Raw genomic sequence first — 22,291 nt, 5'->3', positions numbered from 1 at the left:
GAATAGTGAAACCCAGTAGACTGAAGCTGTTGAATGAGCATTATAATTTCTGTATGTGTAGCTGGATCTCATCAGTTTGAGGCATGAACCTAAGGCTGTCTCTAGATCAGTGGTTCCCAAACTGGGGTTTGTGAACCCTTGGGGGTTCGCAAAATGTTACAGGGGGTTCTCGGGGGAAAAAATTCCCTAATAGCGGACAGAGCTGTCCCTAGGGAGCATGGGACTAGCAGCCCGGAGCCCCTGGACTTCCAAGAGCTAAGCAGATCAAAGCAAGCATATCTATCACACTGAAGAGATTTAAACTTCAAGACTCCTTATAAGAAATGAAAAGGGAGGTGGATATTTTTGGCTGTTTTTAAACCGGCAGCTGGCATTGTTTTTAAAATTATTATGAAGAACAAGTTTAAGCTTCGTTGTAACATGCGTTGTTTGCCTGGACTGCTCAAGACCTGAATGCTTGTGTAGGAGGAACTCTTTGAGCTGGCTTAAATACCTTCATGCTTTCACATTTGATACTCCTTGATGAAACATTGGAGCCCTGTCTTAGAACAGGCTTATTCAAAGTGATATAAGCTATGAAAGTGAGATCTTGGAAGACTGTTGCCGTTTTCATAATGTAATAAAATACTGTAATGATAAATAATAATAAATAGTGTGTAATGAGCATGTCATAAAACAAATTTTATATTTCCAAGATCACTGCTTTTATAATTTATACTCAGGTAAAGGAGAAAATCCCTGGAAATACTCATTTTTAGGAGGGGATTCACGAGACTTGACAATTTAGTGAAAGGGGTTCACACATTCTTAAAGTTTGGGAACTACTGCTCTAGATTCTTCCCTTATTGTGCTTTTTTACTTACAGTAAAAAGTGTTCACAAAGTACTTCTAATAGATCAAGTGTCTCTTGCTCATGGTACAGAACTCCAAGAGGAGTGAGAAGCAGTGGATTCAGAAGACATTAATTGCATAGCTCTTTCCATGACAGTAGACTGCAGCTTGTCCAAATGGTTCTTATATGGATAGTAGACATAATGTACGTCATCATGGCTTATGTTTACTTAGACTTGTAATTATTTTAATGCCTGTATTGTGCTTACATAACTTTAAAATGTAAATGTGACTAAACATTTTTTCTATTTGTGAAGAATTAAAGGTATCTGAATAATCAGTCAGTTTCCTACATGTTTTCACTTTGTAAATTAGTCCACTTTTTGAGGTACTGTAGTAAGAGTCAACAAATACTTTAACTCCAGGGTGTGTGTGAGACAGATTTTTTTGCACCTTTATATAAACTGGGTCTCTTGAAAGTTTAGCGCTTTTTTTGTTTCTTCAGATTTCAGTGCAAAATTTACTTCTATTTAGGGGCTTCTATTTATTCTTATTGCCTATTTTCCCTTAATACTTTACCTGGGGATCTTGTTGTAAGGTGGTAGTTGCTGAGAATAACATTTTTAGAAACACTGTGGCCATCTCAGTTACTAGTGTTTAGCTAATACATTTTTATAGTTGTACAGAGTCATTAATATCAAGGCAGCAGTGATTCTGTTCAGCCCCCTCTCTTCCCAAGAAGTCACACTTGCTTCCAAGAGTAACCCCCACTTGGTTTTGTGATTAATATCTGGAATTCTACTGTGATCATGTGTAGCTGGAAGTAGAGAAGTCCCTACACAGGTGACCCCACTAAGATTAGGGGAATTGCAAGTAAAAACTACTGGGTGAGTGTAGGTTGCAAGATCAGCTCCTAAGACAAGAAAATAATTTTTTTCTGGTTCACAGTGTTAGTTTGTCCTTAGAGAAATTTTGTTTAGGACCAGTTTAAAAAAAAAAAACCCTTGAAAATGGGTTTAAGTAATGAAGATAGATAGATGGTTAACTCTAGATACAAACACATACATCCTAAAACATATTTTTATGGTATGTTAATATTTTAGTATGTCTCATAAAATGGGAAATAAAGCTATCAGATTTCATTTGTTGAATACTGTCATAACTGAGAAGCAATAAATTATAACAAAAAATTTCTATTTTATTAGAATAGAATTATTATTCCTGAGTGATCACATCTGATAAATTGGTAAAATGTAATATTTGAAATATCATACACGATTAACATTATATATAGTTTGTTAAATCTAAGTGAAAATAAATCTAGTGAATTGAACTTATAACCACTGCAACCTATAATGACATTCTGAGACACTCTAATCATTGCTACTTTTTCTGTAATTTCACTTTTGTTTATAAATTCATGTTACATCATAAATTTGACAAGCCAGTATTTTCATCTCAGAAAGGTGAAGCTTGGTCATCATGTAAAAATACGCTTTTACACTGCGGTGCACTCTAAATTTAATTGGCATGATCGTTTTTGTCTGTGATATTTAATAGTCCATACTATTTTTCAAAAACAAACACATTTAAAGTTGACTCACAAATATGCAGAGAGGGGGAAATAGGCTTGTGCGCTTTTTTAGCTGCTTCATGATTTACAAAGATGACCTGAAAATAATCCTGTGTGATTACTTTTCTATGGTTTTGTTGGAGGATTTGTTTGAGGTCTTGGATGTTTACTGTGAATTTTCCCAGCATGTAATTGAAAGAGTAGGGATTGTGGAATCTTAACAAAGTAATTTTTTCTTCCTATTGTTTATAGGTCATTTCAGTTAAATAGGTGTTAACAAAACCCAGGTTTTGGATGGCATGTTTAGATTGCAGTCCCTCCAGGGCAGAGATTCTCTGTTTGTACAGTGTCCAACATTATTGCTATTATTTCTATCATGGTAGTACCTAAAGGACTCAGTTAGGGATCAGGGCCCCATTTGTGCTAGGCATTGTACAAATATATAAAGTCCCAGTCCTGGATTGGCTTTTCAGCACTATCATCAGATATCTACTTATGTTATAAAATAATTTTAAAATGACAAAACTCTTTAACCCAAAACAATCAGAACTTTTTGTATGGTATATGATGCAGGCTATACAAGACAGAGAGCTTGCAATGCCAAATACCTAATAAACTACTAGTTAATTAGTTAGTGAACTACTATAAAGTTGTTTTCAAATTTACCTGCACAGTTAGGAGCTTAATTAGATGTTTACTACAAATAGTTTTGTTCCTTCTGAAGTAATCTCTTAAAACTTCCAGTCACAAAAGCTATCAACAAAGGAATGCTCCAGTCCTGCAAAGGTTTGCGCATCTGTTTCACATTATGTACTGTTATGGAAAGTTAATCACATGAATAAGCCTTTGAAGGATCGGGATCTATGCATCATATCTGTAAACAGAAAAGAACTAACAAAATTACAGTAGAGGAAAGAGTTGAAAAGACAACTTCCAAAATTCATTCTCGAGCTTTGGTTATTAGAAAAACACTTTTGTTATCCAGCAAAGGTGGAGGAAGTTTCAGAGAATGAATCTAGCTGAAAATGGTTTGTGTTGTGCCTGTCTAGCAAGGAGGCAACCAAAAAAGCCTTTCTTATTCCCAGGACTGAAATAAAACTTTACTAAGTTTACAAAGTAGAAATTTTTGTGGGAAACTAGAGACGTTGTATACCTAAATCAGCTATCTAGAAGAATAGATCTCCAGATGCCTCTGATTTTCACCTTCACCTGAAATCATGCACAATTGCATATTTTTCCATCTATTCCAAATTCTATAAAACAAAATGCCTTTGTATTCCTTTTAGAAGTTTTTTATATAACACTTAGGGCAAAAGGAGGTGATTTCAAATTCATATAGCTGCATAAGGTGGGTGCATAACTGGTTGGAAAATCGTTCCCAGAGAGTAGTTATCAGTGGTTCACAGTATTGCTGGAAGGACATAATGAGTGGGGTCCTGCAGGGATTGGTTCTGGGTCTGGTTCTGTTCAATATCTTTATCAATGATTTAGATAATGGCATAGAGACTATACTTATAAAGTTTGCAGATTATACCAAGCTGAGAGGGGTTGCAAGTCCTTTGGAGGATAGGATTAAAATTCAAAATGATCTGAACACACTGGAGAAATGGTCTGAAGTAAATAGGATGAAATTCAATAAGGACAAATGCAAAGTACTCCACTTAGGAAGGAACAATCAGTTGTACATATACAAAATGGGAAATGACTCCCTAGGAAGAAGTATCTGGAGGTCAGAGTGGATCACAAGCTAAATATGAGCCAACAGTGTAACGCTGTTGCCAAAAAAGCAAACATCATTCTGGGATGTATTAGCAGGACTATGGTAAGCAAGACACGAGAAATAATTCTTCCGCTCTACTCCACGCTGATTAGGCCTCAACTGGAGTATTGTATCCAGTTCTGGGCACCACATTTCAGGAAAGATGTGGACAAATTGGAGAAAGTCCAGAGAACAACAAAAATGATTAAAGGTCTAGCAAAGATGACCTATGAGGGAAGATTGAAAAAATGGGGCTTGTTTAGTCTGGAGAACAGAAGACTGAGAGGGGACATAACAGTTTTCAAGTACACAAAAGGAGGAGGGAGAAAAATTGTTCTTCTTAATCTCGGAGGATAGGACAAGAAGCAATGGGCTTAAATGGCAACAAGGGCGGTTTAGGTTGGACATTAGGAAAAACTTCCTAACTGTCAGAGTGGTTAAGCACTGGAATAAATTACTTAGGGAGGTAGTGGAATCTCCATCATTGGGGAGTTTTAAGAGCAGGTTGGACAAACACCTGTCAGGGATGGTCTAGATAATACTTAACCCTACCATGAGTACAGGGGACTGGACTAGATGACCTCTCAAGGTCCCTTCCAGTTCTATGATTCTATGTGAGAAATAGCTCCCCATAATATTGGATAAAAGACAGAAAACCAGACCCATCCAGCCTGATGGGGCTCAAAACAAGAGCCTCAGAAACTTTTTAATAAAAGTGTATAGCAATGGCCCTCTGTGTGTACTAGACATCTGTTTGGTATCAATCCACCCACCCATCCATTCCCCCATGTTTGGCAGGAGAGATGACCAACATTTCAGCCTAAGCCAAGCATTGTTGGCCTAGTGTTGTAAGTAGGTCAAAGACAAGTTGATCTATAATTCAGGCTTGATTTGTCTCTGCTGAATTATGCCACAGCAGAGTAGGTCACAGTAACGTCTAAAGAACTTGTAATGACTGCAGTATCCATTTACATTATCCTGATGATTCAGAGAAAAAGATGCATCTGTTTAGTATGTAGCTAGCCGGGTGGTTCATTCTTCATATTTATATCTTGGCTGAATTTTGCATGGTAAATCACTTAGCTCAAGCAGGTACATTTGTCACTCAGAATTGCTGCCTTCATGAGAATATGAATTTTTTGGACATGGTTATTAAACTTTAGTTTATATATCTACAGAGAGTAAGGAGATTGTTTTATCATGACATTTCATAGGACATTTCTTTTTCTTAAGAAAAAGTGGCAGAATGGTTATTGGGGAAAAATGGGGAAAATTAATGTATTTTTCCTTAAATGTCTTTCTTATTTTAGTACAAATAACTAGTGCCTTCCTTGCGCAAATAATGCTGTTAATTTAAGTAGACAAATTTGAATATTGTAGTTGCTATTCTTGAACTGATATGTAAACGCAACCAAATTCTACAATTTATTTTTATTCTTTTTACCAGGAGAGAACAGTCAACTTAATTGCTTAAGGAATTAAAGTTCTAAGGGTTTACGTCTCCAGTGTATATGTTACTGCATTGTTTTTGTTGGGCTCCTGTTCTATTACCCTCCTAAGTAGCCTAGGGCTTAAGCTTCATTGGGGTCAAGGTTCTCAGTGAAATTAGTTCAACTCTTCTCCATCCGAGCCACTAGCCCACATGCAAAACTACCTGAATGTCAGTGGTCAAGATGGCGATAGAGCATTATATCCACTGCCCCAAATAACTTCCCATTTGAGGGAAAGTTAAGTAGCACAGTGTCCCTTTCCAGAGCCACATTACTCTCTGTACATACCATATCCAATTCAAGGCCTTAGGCCTTACCTTCAGGTCACTCAATCGCTTGAGCCCAAAAGATTGCCTTAAAATTCCTGGAGAAAGATCACAGATGACAACTCCACTTGTCAGGCACAGTAGAGCTGTCCACAAGGAGGGGAATATTTGTTTATGCAGCTTGTCTAAGACGTTGCCTTCTTGGCAGCTGGTCCCAGATTGTGGAAAGAACGCCCAACAGAATATAAAGATTATCATAAACCTCTCCATCTTTTACTCTAAGTGTACTACTTCAATTTTGCTTCTGCTAGTACAAATACACAGAACAGGGTCCATTATTTTTAAACAGCAGGGGAAAAAGTCATGATTTCTCCCTGCAGAAACGGGGAGGGAGGACCATGCATGACAGATGCTAGTCATGATTGTTAGGGCACTACTAAAAAGTCCTCAAGTACTGTGGTAATATGGGTATACTAATGAGGGCTGTACTAGAATCTCAGTTGAATAGATGGGATTTGAATGAGAAAATGTCTGGGGCTTGGTGCACTGGGATTACAAGATTATGTCATGTGTAGTTGTACTATGGAAGAATGCATGGAGAGAGGAATGGGAGAAAGAAGCCAAGCATAGAGTATTGCTGGCGTTGCTCAGTGGAGCAAAGATTGCAGGGTCTTTCTCCAGACATTCAGCCGGCGTATGCTACTGGACACATTGGAAACCTTATTTCTACAATTTTTCAACTAATGGTTCTTCTTTACGAAGATAGACTACATTAGGGAATATTTCCTAGTAGAGAGTGGCCAATACTTAGATTAGACAATCTATATCTCCCCTCCATTTGAAACATGAATGTCAGTTACCTTTTTATCTTAGTTGGTTTATGGAATGGGATATTGTGTTTTCTTAGCCAGACATAACCGTACCCGTCTGATTTTTTTTAAAGACTTCATTGCTGTCCCTTTAAAATTTCAGACTTTTCAACTACAGAGAAACAAAGTTAGCCATTATCTAGTCTCAACCCTGCAGGCCAACTTAGAGGCGGTAGGTTCATTAAGACTAGAAGTTAGGTTTTAAGATTATTGGAAATATCCACACTATCTTCCAATTTCAGTTTCAGATGGCAACAATGTGATTGGAGCTGAGGAGACCAATTTTGACCATAGCTATGTACAAAAGAAATTAGAACATGGACTTTCACGAATATGGCAGGTTTGTTTTGGATTGTCTAAACGTACTCTTTTCCAAATACAAAGTATAAATCTTTTGTGGTGATCTTTGTTACAAATCAAACTGCTGTAGATAAGTAGAAATTAAAATAATTTAAGGAATTATAGGGTGAGAAGGATGGCTCAGTCTCCAGACACAGCCATTTCTTGGGTTAGAATGCCAACAGGAGCATTTTGTGGTAGGGAGACTATTATGTAATAGCCAAGGCCAACTCATTTCTTGTCTGCAGTCTCACATCCATAGCTCTGGCCAGATGAAAAGAAGGAAATGCACACTGTGACAAAGTTTCTGCTCTACCTTGGTGGGTCTTGCGCTTATTGGTGGATTTGCTCATCTTGGAGCTTCATGGTAGCCCTCAGCTTGGCTGTTTTTCTGAATTCACAGTCCAGGTCAACTCCTCCTGTGTCTGACCAGGAGTTGGGAGGATTTGGGGGGAACCCGGGCCCGCCCTCTACTCCAGGTTCCAGACCAGGGCCCTGTGGAATGTAGCTGTCTAGAGTGCCTCCTGGAACAGCTGTGCAACAGCTACAACTCCCTGGGCTACTTCCCCATGGCCTCCTCCCAACACCTTCTTTACCTCACCATAGGACCTTCCTCCTGGTGTCTGATAATGCTTGTACACCTCAGTCCTCCAACAGTCCGCATTCTCACTCTCAGCTCTTAGTGCCTCTTGCTCCCAGCTCCTCACATGCACACCACAAACTGAAGTGAGCTCCTTTTTAAAACCCAGGTGCCCTGATTAGCCTGTCTTAATTGATTCTATCAGCTTCCTGATTGGCTGCAGGTGTTCTAATCAGCCTGTCTTAATTGTCTCCAGAAAGTTCCTGATTGTTCTGGAATCTTCCCTATTACCTTACTCAGAGAAAAGGGACCTACTTAGCATGGGGCTAATATATCTGCCTTCTCTTACTCTCCTATAGCCATCTGGCCCGACCCTGTCATGACACACATGAACAACTCACATAACATAAATGACTTTTGTTATTTTTTTTTAAAGTAAAAACAGACAGAACATTCAAAATAGACTAAAAGTCCATGTTAGGCATCAGCAAAACAAGTTAAAGTATTTCAGCAAATACTGCTAAGTCTCATGAGGGGTTAAATCAGTGGATTATGTTTTCTTCCGGCTGTGCTGAAGTCCAGTGGTATGAATTCAGGATAATATATATGTTTTAACTCTGAAGTTTTGTATTTAATTTAAACCAAGACTTTTGACATTTAAGCACATACTCTGTGTGTGTAAGTAGCTATATACAGTTTTGGAAGCACGTATTTGAACAGATGAATAGAACTTTTTCATGAGTCCCCATCATTACATTGAAGACATGTACCATAAAATCATATGACTTGTGTTAAGAGTAATAATCTTCAGAGCACCAGTAAAAAGGTGAGGGATTTTTTTTTAAAGGTACTTAAAGCTTTTCATATACAGCTGAGAATAGTACATTTGCAGCTCTGCCCTTCCTGGTATCAGTTGGAAGAGGAACTACTGAAATACAGGGCTCTGTCATTCTGTCAGTAAGATTTAGGGAAAACCGGAAATCTTGTGAGCCTGCCTGTTTTCATGATAGTTCTAACTTGATTACTAGCCCAAAGGTTTTTAATAAACACGCAATGTTTCTGATGCCAAAGCTCTGAACCTCGTGTGATTTACGTAGAGCAGCAATAATCCAAAGCATTCTTTAAACCACTGTCCACAACAATCTTGGCATCTCAAGTTGTTTTTGGATTGACACTGCATTACTGAAAGTTGCAAGAAACTATTTTTGACTAGTGAACTAATGATGTAATGTGAAAGCCAATGAAAGATCACATGTGCTAATGAAAATGGTCAGATCAACAAACCTTGTTTCTCTAGAGGACTGCCCTAAACTGCTGTTCAGAGGGGTCAGACATATGAACAAAACAAAAAATTGCTAGTGAACCATGAATTACTCACTGTCATTCATTTTTAACTCCAGAGTAGTCACTGCTACTATAATAAAAACTCAAAATATGCACACACATTTAATAAGGATTCAATACTAACTTTGAAATGTTTGTGTTTTATAGGATGTGCAGCTGAAAGTGAAAACGTATCTGCTGGGGACAGACATGTCTAACTTCAAATATGATGACTTTATCTTTGTACTAGATATCATTAGCAGGTATATTGATGGGGCAAATAAGGTCATTTGCTCCATCTGCTTTTTTTTTTTTTTGGTGGGGGGGTCTGGGGGAGAAGAGGGGACAGCGAGAATGGTATAGGGAGATGTGTTCAGGTCATGGGCTATAGAGCTTTCATTGGACCATAGGATCCCAAGCAGACACTTGGATTGCTTGTGGCTGTCTGGCCCTGAGTGTTTATAAAATGCCATGATATGCAATAGAAGAAAGTAGACCATATGTAGGCCTGGTGTTGCATGGTGATGATCTTTGTTTGTTAGATGTTTAAATACTATTGGTGATGGATGAGCATGGTATGTGTGCTTATAAGAGAGAGAGGGAATTCCAGCTGAAACAATAGCATTCAAGTAATAATTGTTTACTCCAGTATTGTTAAAACTGATTGAATGGATAAACACTTCTAAAATGTATCTTGTTATAATAGGCTGATGCAAGTTGGGGAAGAATTTTGTGGCAGTAAGTCAGAAGTTTTGCAAGAATCTATTAGAAAACAAAGTGTGAACTATTTCAAGAATTATCACAGGTAAGGCTACTAAATGTGCGGTGGATTGGCCGGATTACTTCTATTTTCCTTTTTTTCATTTTAAACTGGGTTTCCAGAGGCAATGAGTGGCCTGGTTTCACTGAGGTGGACAGCTTGGGCGTGTTTCTGTCTAGTGCGTGGGGGTGAGGGGCCTGAACACTCAGCTATTGCTGCAGGTAAAATCTCTCACTCATGTTAAAGTCACTGAGGAGACTTCTGCAATGAGCAGGTTGGGGAAAGGTAGGGAACCTGTGGTGCCTAGGCTTTCTCAGTCGCCCCTCAGGCTTCCTCTAAAAGCTGCTCCTTAAGACTCCTTTTGACCCTTTCTCTAGTAGAGCTGCAGGCCTTTATTCCTGGTCTCCCTGGCAAAAGTATTTATTTTATTTTATTTTTATTTGTATACCATTCCATAAAATGAGAGCCCATCCACCCATGTCTCCGTACATCTCTGGCAATGTCTTTGAAATGTATAATTATGCAATTTATTTCTGTCAGGAATTTCATAATTTTATAGATTTGTACTCCTGGATCCCATTCGCAGCCTTCCCTTTGTTGACCATCTGTAACTGCATTGCATTCCAATGTCCCTTGGCTCATTACATGCAGACCTGACCTAATTTTATGGCAGCATGTGTGTCAGCTTCAACACCTGCTGGCTTTTAATTTCAAAGTTAAACTGCCATAATTTTGCTTTGATTTCCCCAGTGTTCAGGCTTGGAATGTAGACACTTCTTTCATTCCAGTGGTCTGGCTCTTGTTTTTCATTGCTTAGATAGCCAGGAAGATATGAAGGGGAAAAATGCCACAATGATTCTTGCCAGAAGTCCTTGGTTCCCAAGACTTCTTCACATGGCATCCGGCTTCTGTTGTTCAGGGCATTTTTCTGCACATGCCACACCCCACTCAGTCATTCTGAAGCTTTCTGCCTGGAGGCTGAATAGATGACTTTATCTTCAGATGGATGTTCTGAGAACTAATTGATATTTTACTAAAATCCATAAAATCTTAAAATTTCGACAGGAATGTATGGGAAAGTGTCTTAATTCTGGTGCCAAGAATGTGGTTTGGATCCTTTTCAGGCTCCTGAAAGTCAGCCCTAGAATATCTTCTCAGCAATTTTAATAAAGATTTCCCTTCCAGTTGTCTGACAGGGTCAAGTCTCAGCCTTGAGTGTATTGGACCTTTCCTGGATACAAGGTTCTATGACTGTGTAGTTGCCATAGCTCCTATTTCTCCAAAGTAACATCCAGCCTTAAGTCTCAACCTAAATCTCCTCTTCTACTTTGGAACCTCATTTTGGAGCTTCAAACCCTCATGAAACCTCCATTTGAAGCTCTTCTGAAACTTCCTTCTCCACTTGGCCATTTTAAGATGCCTTTCTTAAGGCTTTGTCTACCCAAAAAGTCCAACCAATCTAATTAAATCTGTTTGTTTAGTTAAATACTTCTCCTCCCCCTTATGGGGGTGATTCCTCACTGATTTAAGTTAAATAGACATAAAGCACTCTTAAATGAAATTTGGCCATAGGACATATTGCATCTCTGCAAGGAGCAGGTTTAATAGTGGTTTATGAAATCTCAAATTTTAAACCCTCTCAATTCTGTTTGAATAAAATATAGGGGTGGGGAAGAGCAAGAGTATATGCTGAGAACTTGTCCTTTGCTTATTCTGTTGCTTTAGCAAATCATGAACTATTTTCTGCTGATTTGGAACATAGGGATTTTTGTGCTTCTTGTTCAAGGCTTTGTGATAACTATGTATTCCTAGCACTGACTTCTTGTGTGTTTTTTTTTGTTTTGTTTTTTAAAATCTCACTGAGAAAAGGATGATTTTTAATAATGGTTACCTACCTGTTTTTTTGTCAAGAATAATTAGACAATGTTTGTAAAGCTCTTTGAAGATGAATACCACTGTATAAGTTCCAAGCACATAATTTAGCCTGATTTATTTAAAGCTTTAAGTGTTTTGGATGTTCAAACCAAGCAAATGCGGCTTTTGCTTCCCTTGTGTATTTAACTGAAAAAAGCTAGATGCATTAGTATGTAAAAGCTACACTGACTGGAACTGCTCAAGGAGCATGATTCATCAGCTCATTAATTGTGTAGTTTGACGTATGTAGCCTCCTGGCGGGTTACATATAGGTAGGTTTGGAAGAATTATTTTTATTGGTAAATGTCAATAAACATTGATTTCACCGTACACAGAAACTGATGAAAAAATGTTTCCATCGATAATAATCTAAATTTACATGTAGGCAAAGTCAGAAAAATGCTGCTTGAGAAATTATTAGTTTGATTTAAGGCTATTTCCTTGGTGTGTGTGTTTGTTTGTTTTTTTAAACATATAGGTGGTTCAGAGAACTGAATAGAGAGAGGAATTGGCCATGTAGCTGAAGATCATATTAAGTATGCAAAGCATTTTGTTGGGAAAAGTTTTCTTATTTATAAAAAGCAAGAATGGGCTTTTAATGGTGAAAGACTCCAAACAAGGGAACTTCTTAAGATTCATTCATTTTTTGAAGGTGTTTTTGTAAAGGCTTATTTGGGCAGGAATGGCAGAAATTTTCAAAGAATAAAGATAGATTTAATTGAAACCTTCTTTTTGAGTCAGATTCTGAACTTGTGCATGGTGGTGAAAGTCGAGAGTAACTACTGAAGTTCATTGAGTCAATGAGTTTTTTCAGATTTCAAAATGAGGTAAAAATCTGGCTGTATATTTAAAATTTTTTCTATTTATCCTTTTAGCTCCAATATGATTTTATCATACAGACCACTTCCCCTGTGCCCCACCCATCTGCTCATAGCTTTTCTAATTTAAAACTCAGATTTTCAGAGCTGTGCAACACAAGAATAGTTCATGACTTCAGTAGAAGTTAATGGGAGCTACGTTCCCTGTAAGCTTCACGGCCACTTCTCAAGGGCCATACAGGCAGGCAGTGAGAGGAGCTTCTTCCTCAGCCAGGCCCAGACCTGCTGTAGCTGCCGAGGAGCGGAGCCCCTCCCTTGGCCTGGCCCAGGTCTACCGGAGCTGCTGAGGAGAGAAGCCCCTCCTTCGGCCCTGAGCTGCTGCAGTGAGAGAGGGCTGGGGGGAGTCCTCTCTCCCCATCATGGTCCCGGGGCAGCATGCACCCCAATCCCCTCATACCCAGCCCTGAGCCCCCTCCCGCACCCCAAACCTCTCATCCATGACCCCACCCCAGAGCCTTCACCCTTATCTGGAGCCCTCACCTCCTGCACCCAACCCTCTACCCCAGCCCTGAGCCCTCTCCCCTCACTCCAAGCCCTACCCCCATCATGTGAATTTTGTTATGTGCACCAATATGAAGGTGATGTGTCCATTCCGCACATGGACCTAAAAAATAAGAGGGAACACTGAGTGGGAGCTGTGGGTACTCACTGCCTTGTAAAATTTCACCCCAAATCTATTTCTGGTTGAACAGAATGTGTGTAAGTAGACACAGCTAATTGCAATAATAGTTAAGCACATGTTGGTCATCTTACTGAGCCAAAATCATTCATTATATCAGTAATTAGTTTGTTAATGAATGATGTGATGAATGTTTTACAGCCTAATTTGGAACCTAGTGCATAATTTACCAACTGCTACATTCTGAACAAGACAACATAATGTATCTTTTAAGGAAAAAATTATTGATGTGCCCTCAGTGATTAAAAAAAAATAAAAATGGCAGCAGTGAAATAAAGTTCCTGGCTACCTAGCTGAGAGAGAATATTAAAGGTGCTTCTGCTTGTAGCTAAATGAAAGGCTGGAGTGCTGATGAAAACTTAACAAAGGAAGTAGAGTGAACTAATGTTTTTGATTACATTGTTGTAATAGTGCCCTTCATTAATGAACTTATTACCTTCCTGCTTAAAACAAAGTTTAAACATGTGAAGAAATGTAACTTAGGTGATGAATGAACTTTTAATATTTTGTCTGAAAAAACGTATAATTCTGTAGAGTGCTGCTTTTCAGTTTTTCCACATTGTCTGTTTTTTTTTCCCCATGCTTTTTATTACATGGAATATTTGACAGATGTAGGTTCATGTTACCCTTTAGTGGCTAAAGGTTGCTACATTTTGTATTGGCATTGCTAAAGGTATCTGATCATGTCACCTGTAGAGAGTAAAATCCATTATGCTACTGTACAAGCATGAATGTTTTTATATATTAATTGTAGAGGCTTTTAAAAATAATTAACACATTTTGTGACCGTGCATTCTTAATGTACTTTTCTACAGGATGTCATAAAATATACAATTTTGTAGTTATTTATAAGCTGAGAGAATGAGTTCAATATCTGGCAAAATAAATCCTCACACTTGCAAAATGTGTTAAATACATTGCACTTGCCTTCTGCTCCAACCATGAAGATCTCTGTGACTCACTGAACTACATCAGAAGAATGCCAGTGGCACAGACTGAATCAACCTCATGCATCTGTAGCCTTTTTTTTTTTTTTTTTAGATTGAATGTAGTAATTTAGTATAAACTACGATGGGTTCAGCAGACTGAACGGACACAGAGTGAAAGTTACCTTTGGTGCTTTTCTCAAATTTGGAGACTCCAGGAACAAATGAAGTCTGAGGATAGTGACCACAGACACAATCACAAGTACAAAGTCTTAACTGTACTACAGGTTTTATTAAAGGAATAAGTAAAGTTACAATTACCCATGCATATGTCAATCCTACAAAAACCCATGCAATTACTAAGACTGTAGTCATACTCACATCCTCAAAGATATTCTCAGGTCAGATGGATCTGTCATCAGGTGATCATCAAAAAAGGATGGTTCCTGCTGGAATTTTCCATGGGGTCTTCTGACTTTTACACAACTAGGAAACCTCTTGTGTATTGTTTTTATGACCACACCAAACATCTTATGCATATGCAGGAGGGTTTCAATCCTCTTTTCCTTTTCTGTACTTCCATACCCCATGAATATTGGGGTACCCAATTTTTCATAAGTTGTTTATTAGTTCCTCTTATTCTTATTAGCATCTATGCACAACATGTATCCTGCAGTCAGGACAGGATATTCCATAAAGTTACAGTAAGGTGTATTGTGATCTTGGATAATGCAATGTGGTTTATTGCAATCTAGTTTTCTGTAACATTACCTATTGGCACATGTTTTACAGTAATCTTGTGACCTTACTGGCCTAGGGTTATTCCTAGGTCACCCACTCATGTCAAGCATTCTTAAGCTTACGGCCTAGTCTCGCTAAGCTAAAATATTACAGGCCTCAGCCTGTAGGCCTTGAATTGCAGCCAGGCTTTACTTATATACCTAATATACACTAATCATTCCTAAATATTTGTCAGTCTTATACTTCTGTAATGCCACATTGATTTTATATGAAATAGCATATGAATTGACCATAACACAATGTAACACAGTGATAAATGGATGATAAAAATGAACTAATTGGCTACACATCAGTGTAAAATTTCTGTAGAACTCCTCTGCCACAGTAACTTCTATTTTGTTACCATCACAGTTGCTAAATCACAACTGGCAGAACTATTTTTCATAGCGAACCAGCTCATCCTGGCCAAAGCACTGATTGCTGGAAGGAAGCCTTCTACCTACTTATCAGAAAAGATAACCCAAATATTGCAGGAACTCACCAAGCCAGAAAAATCTACCCCAGAAATGTTGATATTAGTCACCCTGATTGAATTGTACCTCATCACATTTGATGAAGTTCAGAAAGGTCTTTGGAAATATTTGAACCAACACTTGCAAAACTGGTTTGTCCCCTGCCTGGCAGGTGGTAAACCAGCAAAGAATAATTGTGTACGCTGCTAACTGATCTCAACAATGGCTCCTTCAGAGACATGGACCAGCCAACCTTCCTGTGAAAAATGCAACAGCCCATTATTGTCACAGAAAACCTCACCAACAAAATAGTGGATAAAGGGACATGTTATAATTAGTTGGACTTTCCTAAAGCCTATGACAAAGTCCCTCACAGGAGACCAATCAGGGAGATAAAGTGTGAGAACTAAAAGTTCTGTCATGGTCTAGAAATGATATTTTTTTCTTGCACTTCAAATCTTGGCCTCTTGCTATTAGTTCCTTTTTTATTAATTAACCTGAGACAATGTTAACTTACAAGGGAGATTTCCCAGGGGCTCATTTTGGAGGGAACCACAAGTTTTTGGGGAGGTGATGATCTGAATTTCTCTGCAAAAGAAATTAATAGCAAAGCCTAAATAAGGATGACTTTGTATTGTAAAGTATAATTTAAAGATTTTTGTTCAATTGAAGGCACTTTTTCATTCTAATGTTAAAACAGTTCAGCTGTGACTATTTTTGCTGACAATCTAGAGTGGTGTTTTTCAGAACTCGTCTTGAAGAATTGCGAATGTTCTTGGAGAACGAGACCTGGGAGCTTTGTCCTGTTAAGTCGAGCTTTAGTATTTTACAGCTTCATGTAAGTACTGCTACTCAATTTTCAAAAGTTCTTTCTGAAATAAGGTTGTTTTGTATGTGTAGACCAGCTGTCAGGGATGTGATAGGATGTGCAAACTGCTGTTTGGTTTTCGGGTTATTTTAATGGTACAGTAAAATTAGAGTGATATTTATTTAGGGATCTGTGTATGCTATTCTAAACCTCAGATTTAAATGCATCTAAAATGGTAACATGCCTGATTCAAGAAAATATTCAGGAAAGTACTAAAGCATGTGGTAAAATTCCACTGAAAGCAAGTGGAGCATGTGCTTTAGTACTTTCTTGAATCAGGGTCTCTGACTAAGCTGAGGTTGGTAAATAGTAACATTGCTGTTTTATTTGCTTTTTTAATATCTACCTGTTTGGTGCTGCCTGACAGCCACATGACTAGAGTTGTTGCTACAAATAACATGTAGGTTGCTAAGGATGAACATGGTTGCGGGGGATGGTAGACTATTTTCTAGTTTGACTGTACAGGGAAGCTGACTATATACATTCATGCAGCAAGAGAGAAAGAGAGCTTTCACAGAACACAAAGGGAAAGAAAAGCATTTTTAATAGAAAAATGTGATTGTTAAACCACATGCACTGGCAGGGAAACTCAAAAGAGTTGTTGGAGAGCCCAGAAACTATTCATCTAATTTTGTAGAAATTACTAAATTCCAAGTCCCGTTAGCCCAGTACATTTTGATCTATGTCTTTACATTTGATTATATAAATTTAGTGATTAATCTTTGAATAGTAAAAATAAATTATGATGTTTTCAGCAAAAAAAATAAAAGAAAAAAATTAGGCCAAGATTTTCAGAAATGAATATCTAGAGATAGGACTTTAATTAAGTGGTCTGATTTTTCAAAAGTTCTGAGCATCCTCCCAGTCTGTTGAAATCCCATATTATTGTGCAGCGTAGCAGTCCAAAAATTTTGAAATGTACTTGATCTAAGGATATTTTAAAAATTTGTTCCATATTAATAAGCTAAAATATTTATAAGAAAGGTAAAGAAAATAATCTTTAAAATATTTTTTTAGTCTGATAGTGTCACTTCAATTTTGGAAATACATTCTTTACATTTCAATTAATGCTGTATTTGTACAGTTTGAGATTTAGGTCCTGTTCTATCTCTTGTGAAAATACTCTTTTAATCGCTAGTAAAAACGTTTCTATTTATTTCTAGAAAATGAACACTTCCATAATACAAGAGGTATATTGCATGGTGCAGCAAGACACACTTGCTAAAATTAGAAAGACAAACCTGTGAGATTGCAAACCTCAAGGTTAACTTAAATCAGTCTAAAAGCTGTATTTAAATAGGAAGTAAACTCTTGTTGCAGAGCGGTAATTGACAGTAAGCTATGAATCGATATTTAAACTACATTACTAGGCATAAAAATTATTCTGTATTTTTATCAATAGGAATTTAAATTCATGGAGCAGTCACGTTCCCCGTCTGTGTCGCCTAGTAAGCAGCCTGCTTCAGCAATCTCAGCAACCATAACTTTGTTTGAGCACTATTGTAATGGAGGAAATCCATTTGAAATTCAGGTCAACAGCAAAGATGATGAGACAGAAGATGTACTTGCTTCTAATGGGGTATGGAGCATTTCATAAATACAAGAACCATGCTAGCTCTCATTATCGTTAAATGAACATGACACACAGTATATTTGAAGGATCAATTATCTTGTGAATCAGTGACTGACAACTACATTTGTCTTTAATATTTTGCCTTCTCCATTGTACCAAAAGTAGCCATTTTACTATTTAAAATAGGTCACTCTGCTTTCTGACATTGGCAGTTAAAAGCAGGGCTTCCTGTGGAAAGCCAGATCTGTTTGCTTTGTGGTGGATCAATATTTTTCCATCCAAGTCAATTGTTCCTGCAGACTAGCAAGCCATGTTCCACTTAGAACAGAAACAGAGAAGTGCTAATTTATCACAGGACAATTAGATGCGATTTACTTAAATTTCCTGGTTGTGGTAAATTTGGCCTTGTTTTAGTATTAGAAGGATTAGCTCCCTCTGGCTTGTTAGAGAGTAATCTCCACGGATAATTCACAGATTGTTCTTTCTGTCTTGTTTACATAAACTTACCATGATTTCCAAAGGAGAATGTAGTTTGTTGAGTAGTTTTTATTTTTTGAATGTTATGGGGATGCTAGTTTGAGATCTACTGGTATAATAGTCAACATTAACTTTAAATGTATTGATCTTTTTGTTGATTTTTATCATAATCATACAATCAAATGTTTATTTAAAAGAAAACATTTTATATAGTGTTATGCATGCAGAAAGTTCATACCTACATTTCTCATTAGAACCTTTGTCCAAACTTCCTCCTCGCTCAAATATTATTTCCCCCTCTTTTATTATGACATGAGGAAGTCCATCTGGCAGTCCTACTGCACTCACTCTCAGTGCCTTAACAAACCTGGCACATGCTGTAAGATTTAACTAAGTTATCAGGTTGCCAGTCTCCAAATGGAACTTTGTTCAGATTCTCTCTTGAATCACATGTTGGTGGCCATCTATTCTGTCCATGATTTGCTGAACTTCCTACCCCTTCCTTCTATGGGAATTAGAATAATAACAAGGGGTTCAAATCACCAAGTGCTCATCTCCTTACTGAGCTACATGGGCAAGAGGGAGAGAAAGGAGGAATTCCCAGTGGTAGAGCTAGCCCTCAGGATGAAAAGACACCCTGCAGGATCTGGGAGTGGGAGCATCAGGACAAGGAGATGCCCAGCGTGGCCCTGGTTCTCTCTCTCTCCCTTTTTTTCCCACATGTACCTTCACAGCCCCTGAACACCTGTGAAGTCAGCTGAGTTTGTTCCAAAACTTGGACTCTGGACATTCTTTCCTGACTTCAAACTGGTTGTTAGCTCCCACACCATTCTATAATTGTTTTAAAGCAAGTCACATAGTAGGCCTAGATTATTTTTAATTTTCTTGTAGTTTATAAGATAGATTTATATTTTGTTTTCAATCTTAATTGTCTGTTTACCTAAAAGACCAGAGTGTCTGCTGCGTAATAAATCTGGTCTATCCAGAATGTAAAACAATCTTTTTAAGGTGTTTGAGACAAATTTTTTTGCTTTATCTGTTGGTTAAATAAGTGTTTATTTTAAAAGGGCATATTTTTCCAAATGCACTGTATAAACACATTAGTAAATAAGTCCACTTTGCACTGAGGGTGCAGGCAAAAATTCCTCAAGTGCTGAAAGTTCTCCAATGCCTGTCCCACTGTTTCCCCCAAAAGCAGACAAGTTGTCTGGCAATTGACTGGGAAAGAATCCTAGAGCGTCTCCATAGACAAAACCATGGAATATGCCCCAGACACACATGGGCAAGTGCAGGAACAGTGAGGACACAGTAACATGGGGATAGCTTTTCTGTGGCAGCACTTGCATCTGGGCTAAGCTAATGTGGGTACTGAGACCTGGGTGCCAATGACCATGCCCTACCCAATTCATGGTCCATTTTCATAAATTTCACAGTCGTAGCTTTTTAAAAATCTTGAATTTCATGGTTTCAGAGATTTAAATCTTAAATTTCACAATATTATAACAAAGCATTACTATGTATTTTAAAACTGTAAACTATAAACATGTAAAGCCCTTCAGTCAGTGTTTCTCAAACTGGGGGTCTTGACCCAAAAGGGGGTCGCAAGGCTACTGTAGGGGGGGTCGTGGTATTGTCACCCATACTTCTGTGCTGACTTCAGAGCTGGGCAGCTAGAAACTGGCAGCTGCTGGCCAGGCGCCCAGCTCTGAAGACAGCACAGAAGTAAGGGTGGCAATACCATGAACCCCACCCCCCCCAATAGCATTGCAATCCCCTTTTGGGTCGGGACCCACCGTTTGAGAAACACTGCCTATAGCATAGGGTAAAAGTACACAAACTACCAGATTTTATGGGGAAGAACAGATTTCACGGGCGAGACCAGGTTTCACACTCGGTTATGTGTTTTTCATGGCTGTGAATTTTGGTAAGATCCTACCAATGACCCAGGTTAACTGTGCATTGAAGACATACCCCAAAAGGGTTAGAAGTATAATTTTTTAAAAAAGAAAACTTTAATTCTGGATCACAGTTTTATGTTGAGGGTTGGATTCTGTGGCAAATTCCACAACCACAGAATATGTGGCACCCTTGTGATGGGCATGGGACTGATGCCATTAAAGATAGTGTAAAGCTAGGCATGTCTTGAATTTCTTACAGGTATATTTCTTTTTTAGCATTTTAGAAAGGGGTTAAATAGTTTTTAAAGATGCTAATTTTATCTACTTTAAAGACCGAACAAAATCTCAAAACCAGGTATTTCTTGGAACAAAATACAAGCCAAGGTGTGAAGTCTGATGTTTCCTTTCTTATTACAAAATGGATTGTCCACAAATTACAAGTGTCAACATCTGAGCAAGTGAAAATGTATACGGTTTGTTTACCATCTCTGTATTTTTCTCCCTTCCACCCCTTTTCTCCGGACCCAAAGATGTAAACTTTGGGGGTGTCAGAGCTGCCTTTGGCTCTGACTTCAGCTTTTCTAATGTTTTCCTTTCCAGCCTGTATGCTTTGTGAAGTCAGAAAACTAAATTCAAATGAAAAATAAGCTGATCTGCTTCTTTTCCTTTTGTGATTTCCCACACTTCAGAATCTGCTTCCTTCCATTTCTAGGCCTATCAAATTTAACCAACTTCATCTATACTCAGCTTCTCCTTCTTGTTATCTTAGCATGTGGTTAAAAATTGGATAGTGAGAGAGGGTGATGATTCTTGAAGATGACATTTTCGTATGGTGTACAGTGTGACCACTGAACCTTCTCTTAACTCTTTGTGTACCCATAAATCAAATACAGGATGGAGAATCATTTACATTTTCTGAGTGAATGAATCCTACTGCAAGACTGAGCTAATTTGACTACATTAGAAAAATGTAATCATACAACATGCTTCTGTGTTCGGTAAAATACAAGAAATTGAGCTTCCTAAAACATTTCTTCTCCGATCTCTGGCAAGCTGTATAGGCTTATAGCTGTATAATCCCTGACATAGGAATTGCTTAATGGATCAGACCGCTGGTTCATCCTGTCTCTCTGACAGTAGCCAACACCACATGCTAGTTGTTCAGGAAAAGTTCAGGAAACCTCAAAGTAGGTGTGAGATACTTTTGCCCCCCTCCCCCAAATCTCTTCAAACCATTTTATATAGTTAGAGATTGGCTTAAGCCCTGAAGCATGAGGTTTTCATATCCCTCCAAAACATTTTAATTATTTTTGCATTAGCTATAACTCTGGAATATATTGTTAAACATATAATCATCCATTTCCTCTGAATTTTGCGAAATGGCTTTAGTGACATGACGTGGCAATAATTCCACAGACAAATCGCTGTGTAGAAGTATTGTTGTTTTATCATTTTTGAATTTCCCACTTTTCAGTTAGGTTTTTAGAGATCCCTGCATTCCATCCCATTAAAATTACCTTTTTTGCTTCTATCGTGCAGTATTGTCCACTACAAAAAGTGGATATGATATTCATTTCCATCCAAAGCTGATGCTGGATGAAGAATAATCAACATGTCCTCACCATTAAATAAATACCTCCCCCTTTGGATGTGTGACACACCTTAGCCAGAATTAGTTACAGACTCCAGGTCTTGACTGGGGATTGATCTCCAGGAATTTTAGCATCAAAAAGCACATGCCTCTACCTGTTGAGCTAAAGGAGTTCTTCATCTGTTCAACTGTAGTGGGCTGTATTTTTGCTGTAATCAGTCACTGGAGGGCGTCTTGATCATATGTATTAGCAGTGGGCTAATACGTTACTTATGCAGCAAAGACAGCCTTTCTGTAGCCCATGTTGTGGTTTCCATATTCTAATCTTGAATTATGTTCTGTTTTGTAGGGTGACACACTACTGTGAGTTTACAAGGCTGGCTGTGTTGTCCTGTTTTTAATATTTGTGTGCCAGCGTGAAGTGTTCTGCATTACAGTGAAACC

The 22,291-nt window shown here is 38.1% G+C and overlaps 1 protein-coding gene across 11 annotated transcripts in view; it reads left to right on the top strand.

The window, feature by feature from the left end:
• VPS50 (VPS50 subunit of EARP/GARPII complex) overlaps positions 1 to 22,291 on the top strand; it is a 203,269-nt gene that overhangs the window by 83,134 nt on the left and 97,844 nt on the right. For 9 of the 11 annotated variants that reach the window (XR_012157551.1, XM_073333942.1, XM_073333941.1 and 6 more), the window contains 5 exons: positions 7,031 to 7,128; positions 9,199 to 9,293; positions 9,737 to 9,835; positions 16,188 to 16,278; positions 17,711 to 17,887. Coding sequence is in view for 9 of the 11 variants with exons in the window: in XM_073333942.1 (XP_073190043.1) it covers positions 7,031 to 7,128; positions 9,199 to 9,293; positions 9,737 to 9,835; positions 16,188 to 16,278; positions 17,711 to 17,887 (560 nt within the window). In the remaining 2 variants the exon portion in view is untranslated. Of the gene's footprint in view, positions 1 to 7,030; positions 7,129 to 9,198; positions 9,294 to 9,736; positions 9,836 to 16,187; positions 16,279 to 17,710; positions 17,888 to 22,291 lie in introns of those variants that run through there. The other 2 variants (XM_073333944.1, XR_012157552.1) reach the window with 2 other exon arrangements.

The sequence above is a fragment of the Lepidochelys kempii genome, chromosome 2, assembly GCF_965140265.1.
Source record: "Lepidochelys kempii isolate rLepKem1 chromosome 2, rLepKem1.hap2, whole genome shotgun sequence".
NCBI lineage: Eukaryota > Metazoa > Chordata > Testudines > Cheloniidae > Lepidochelys > Lepidochelys kempii.
This window is presented reverse-complemented; position numbering and strand designations above follow the sequence as displayed.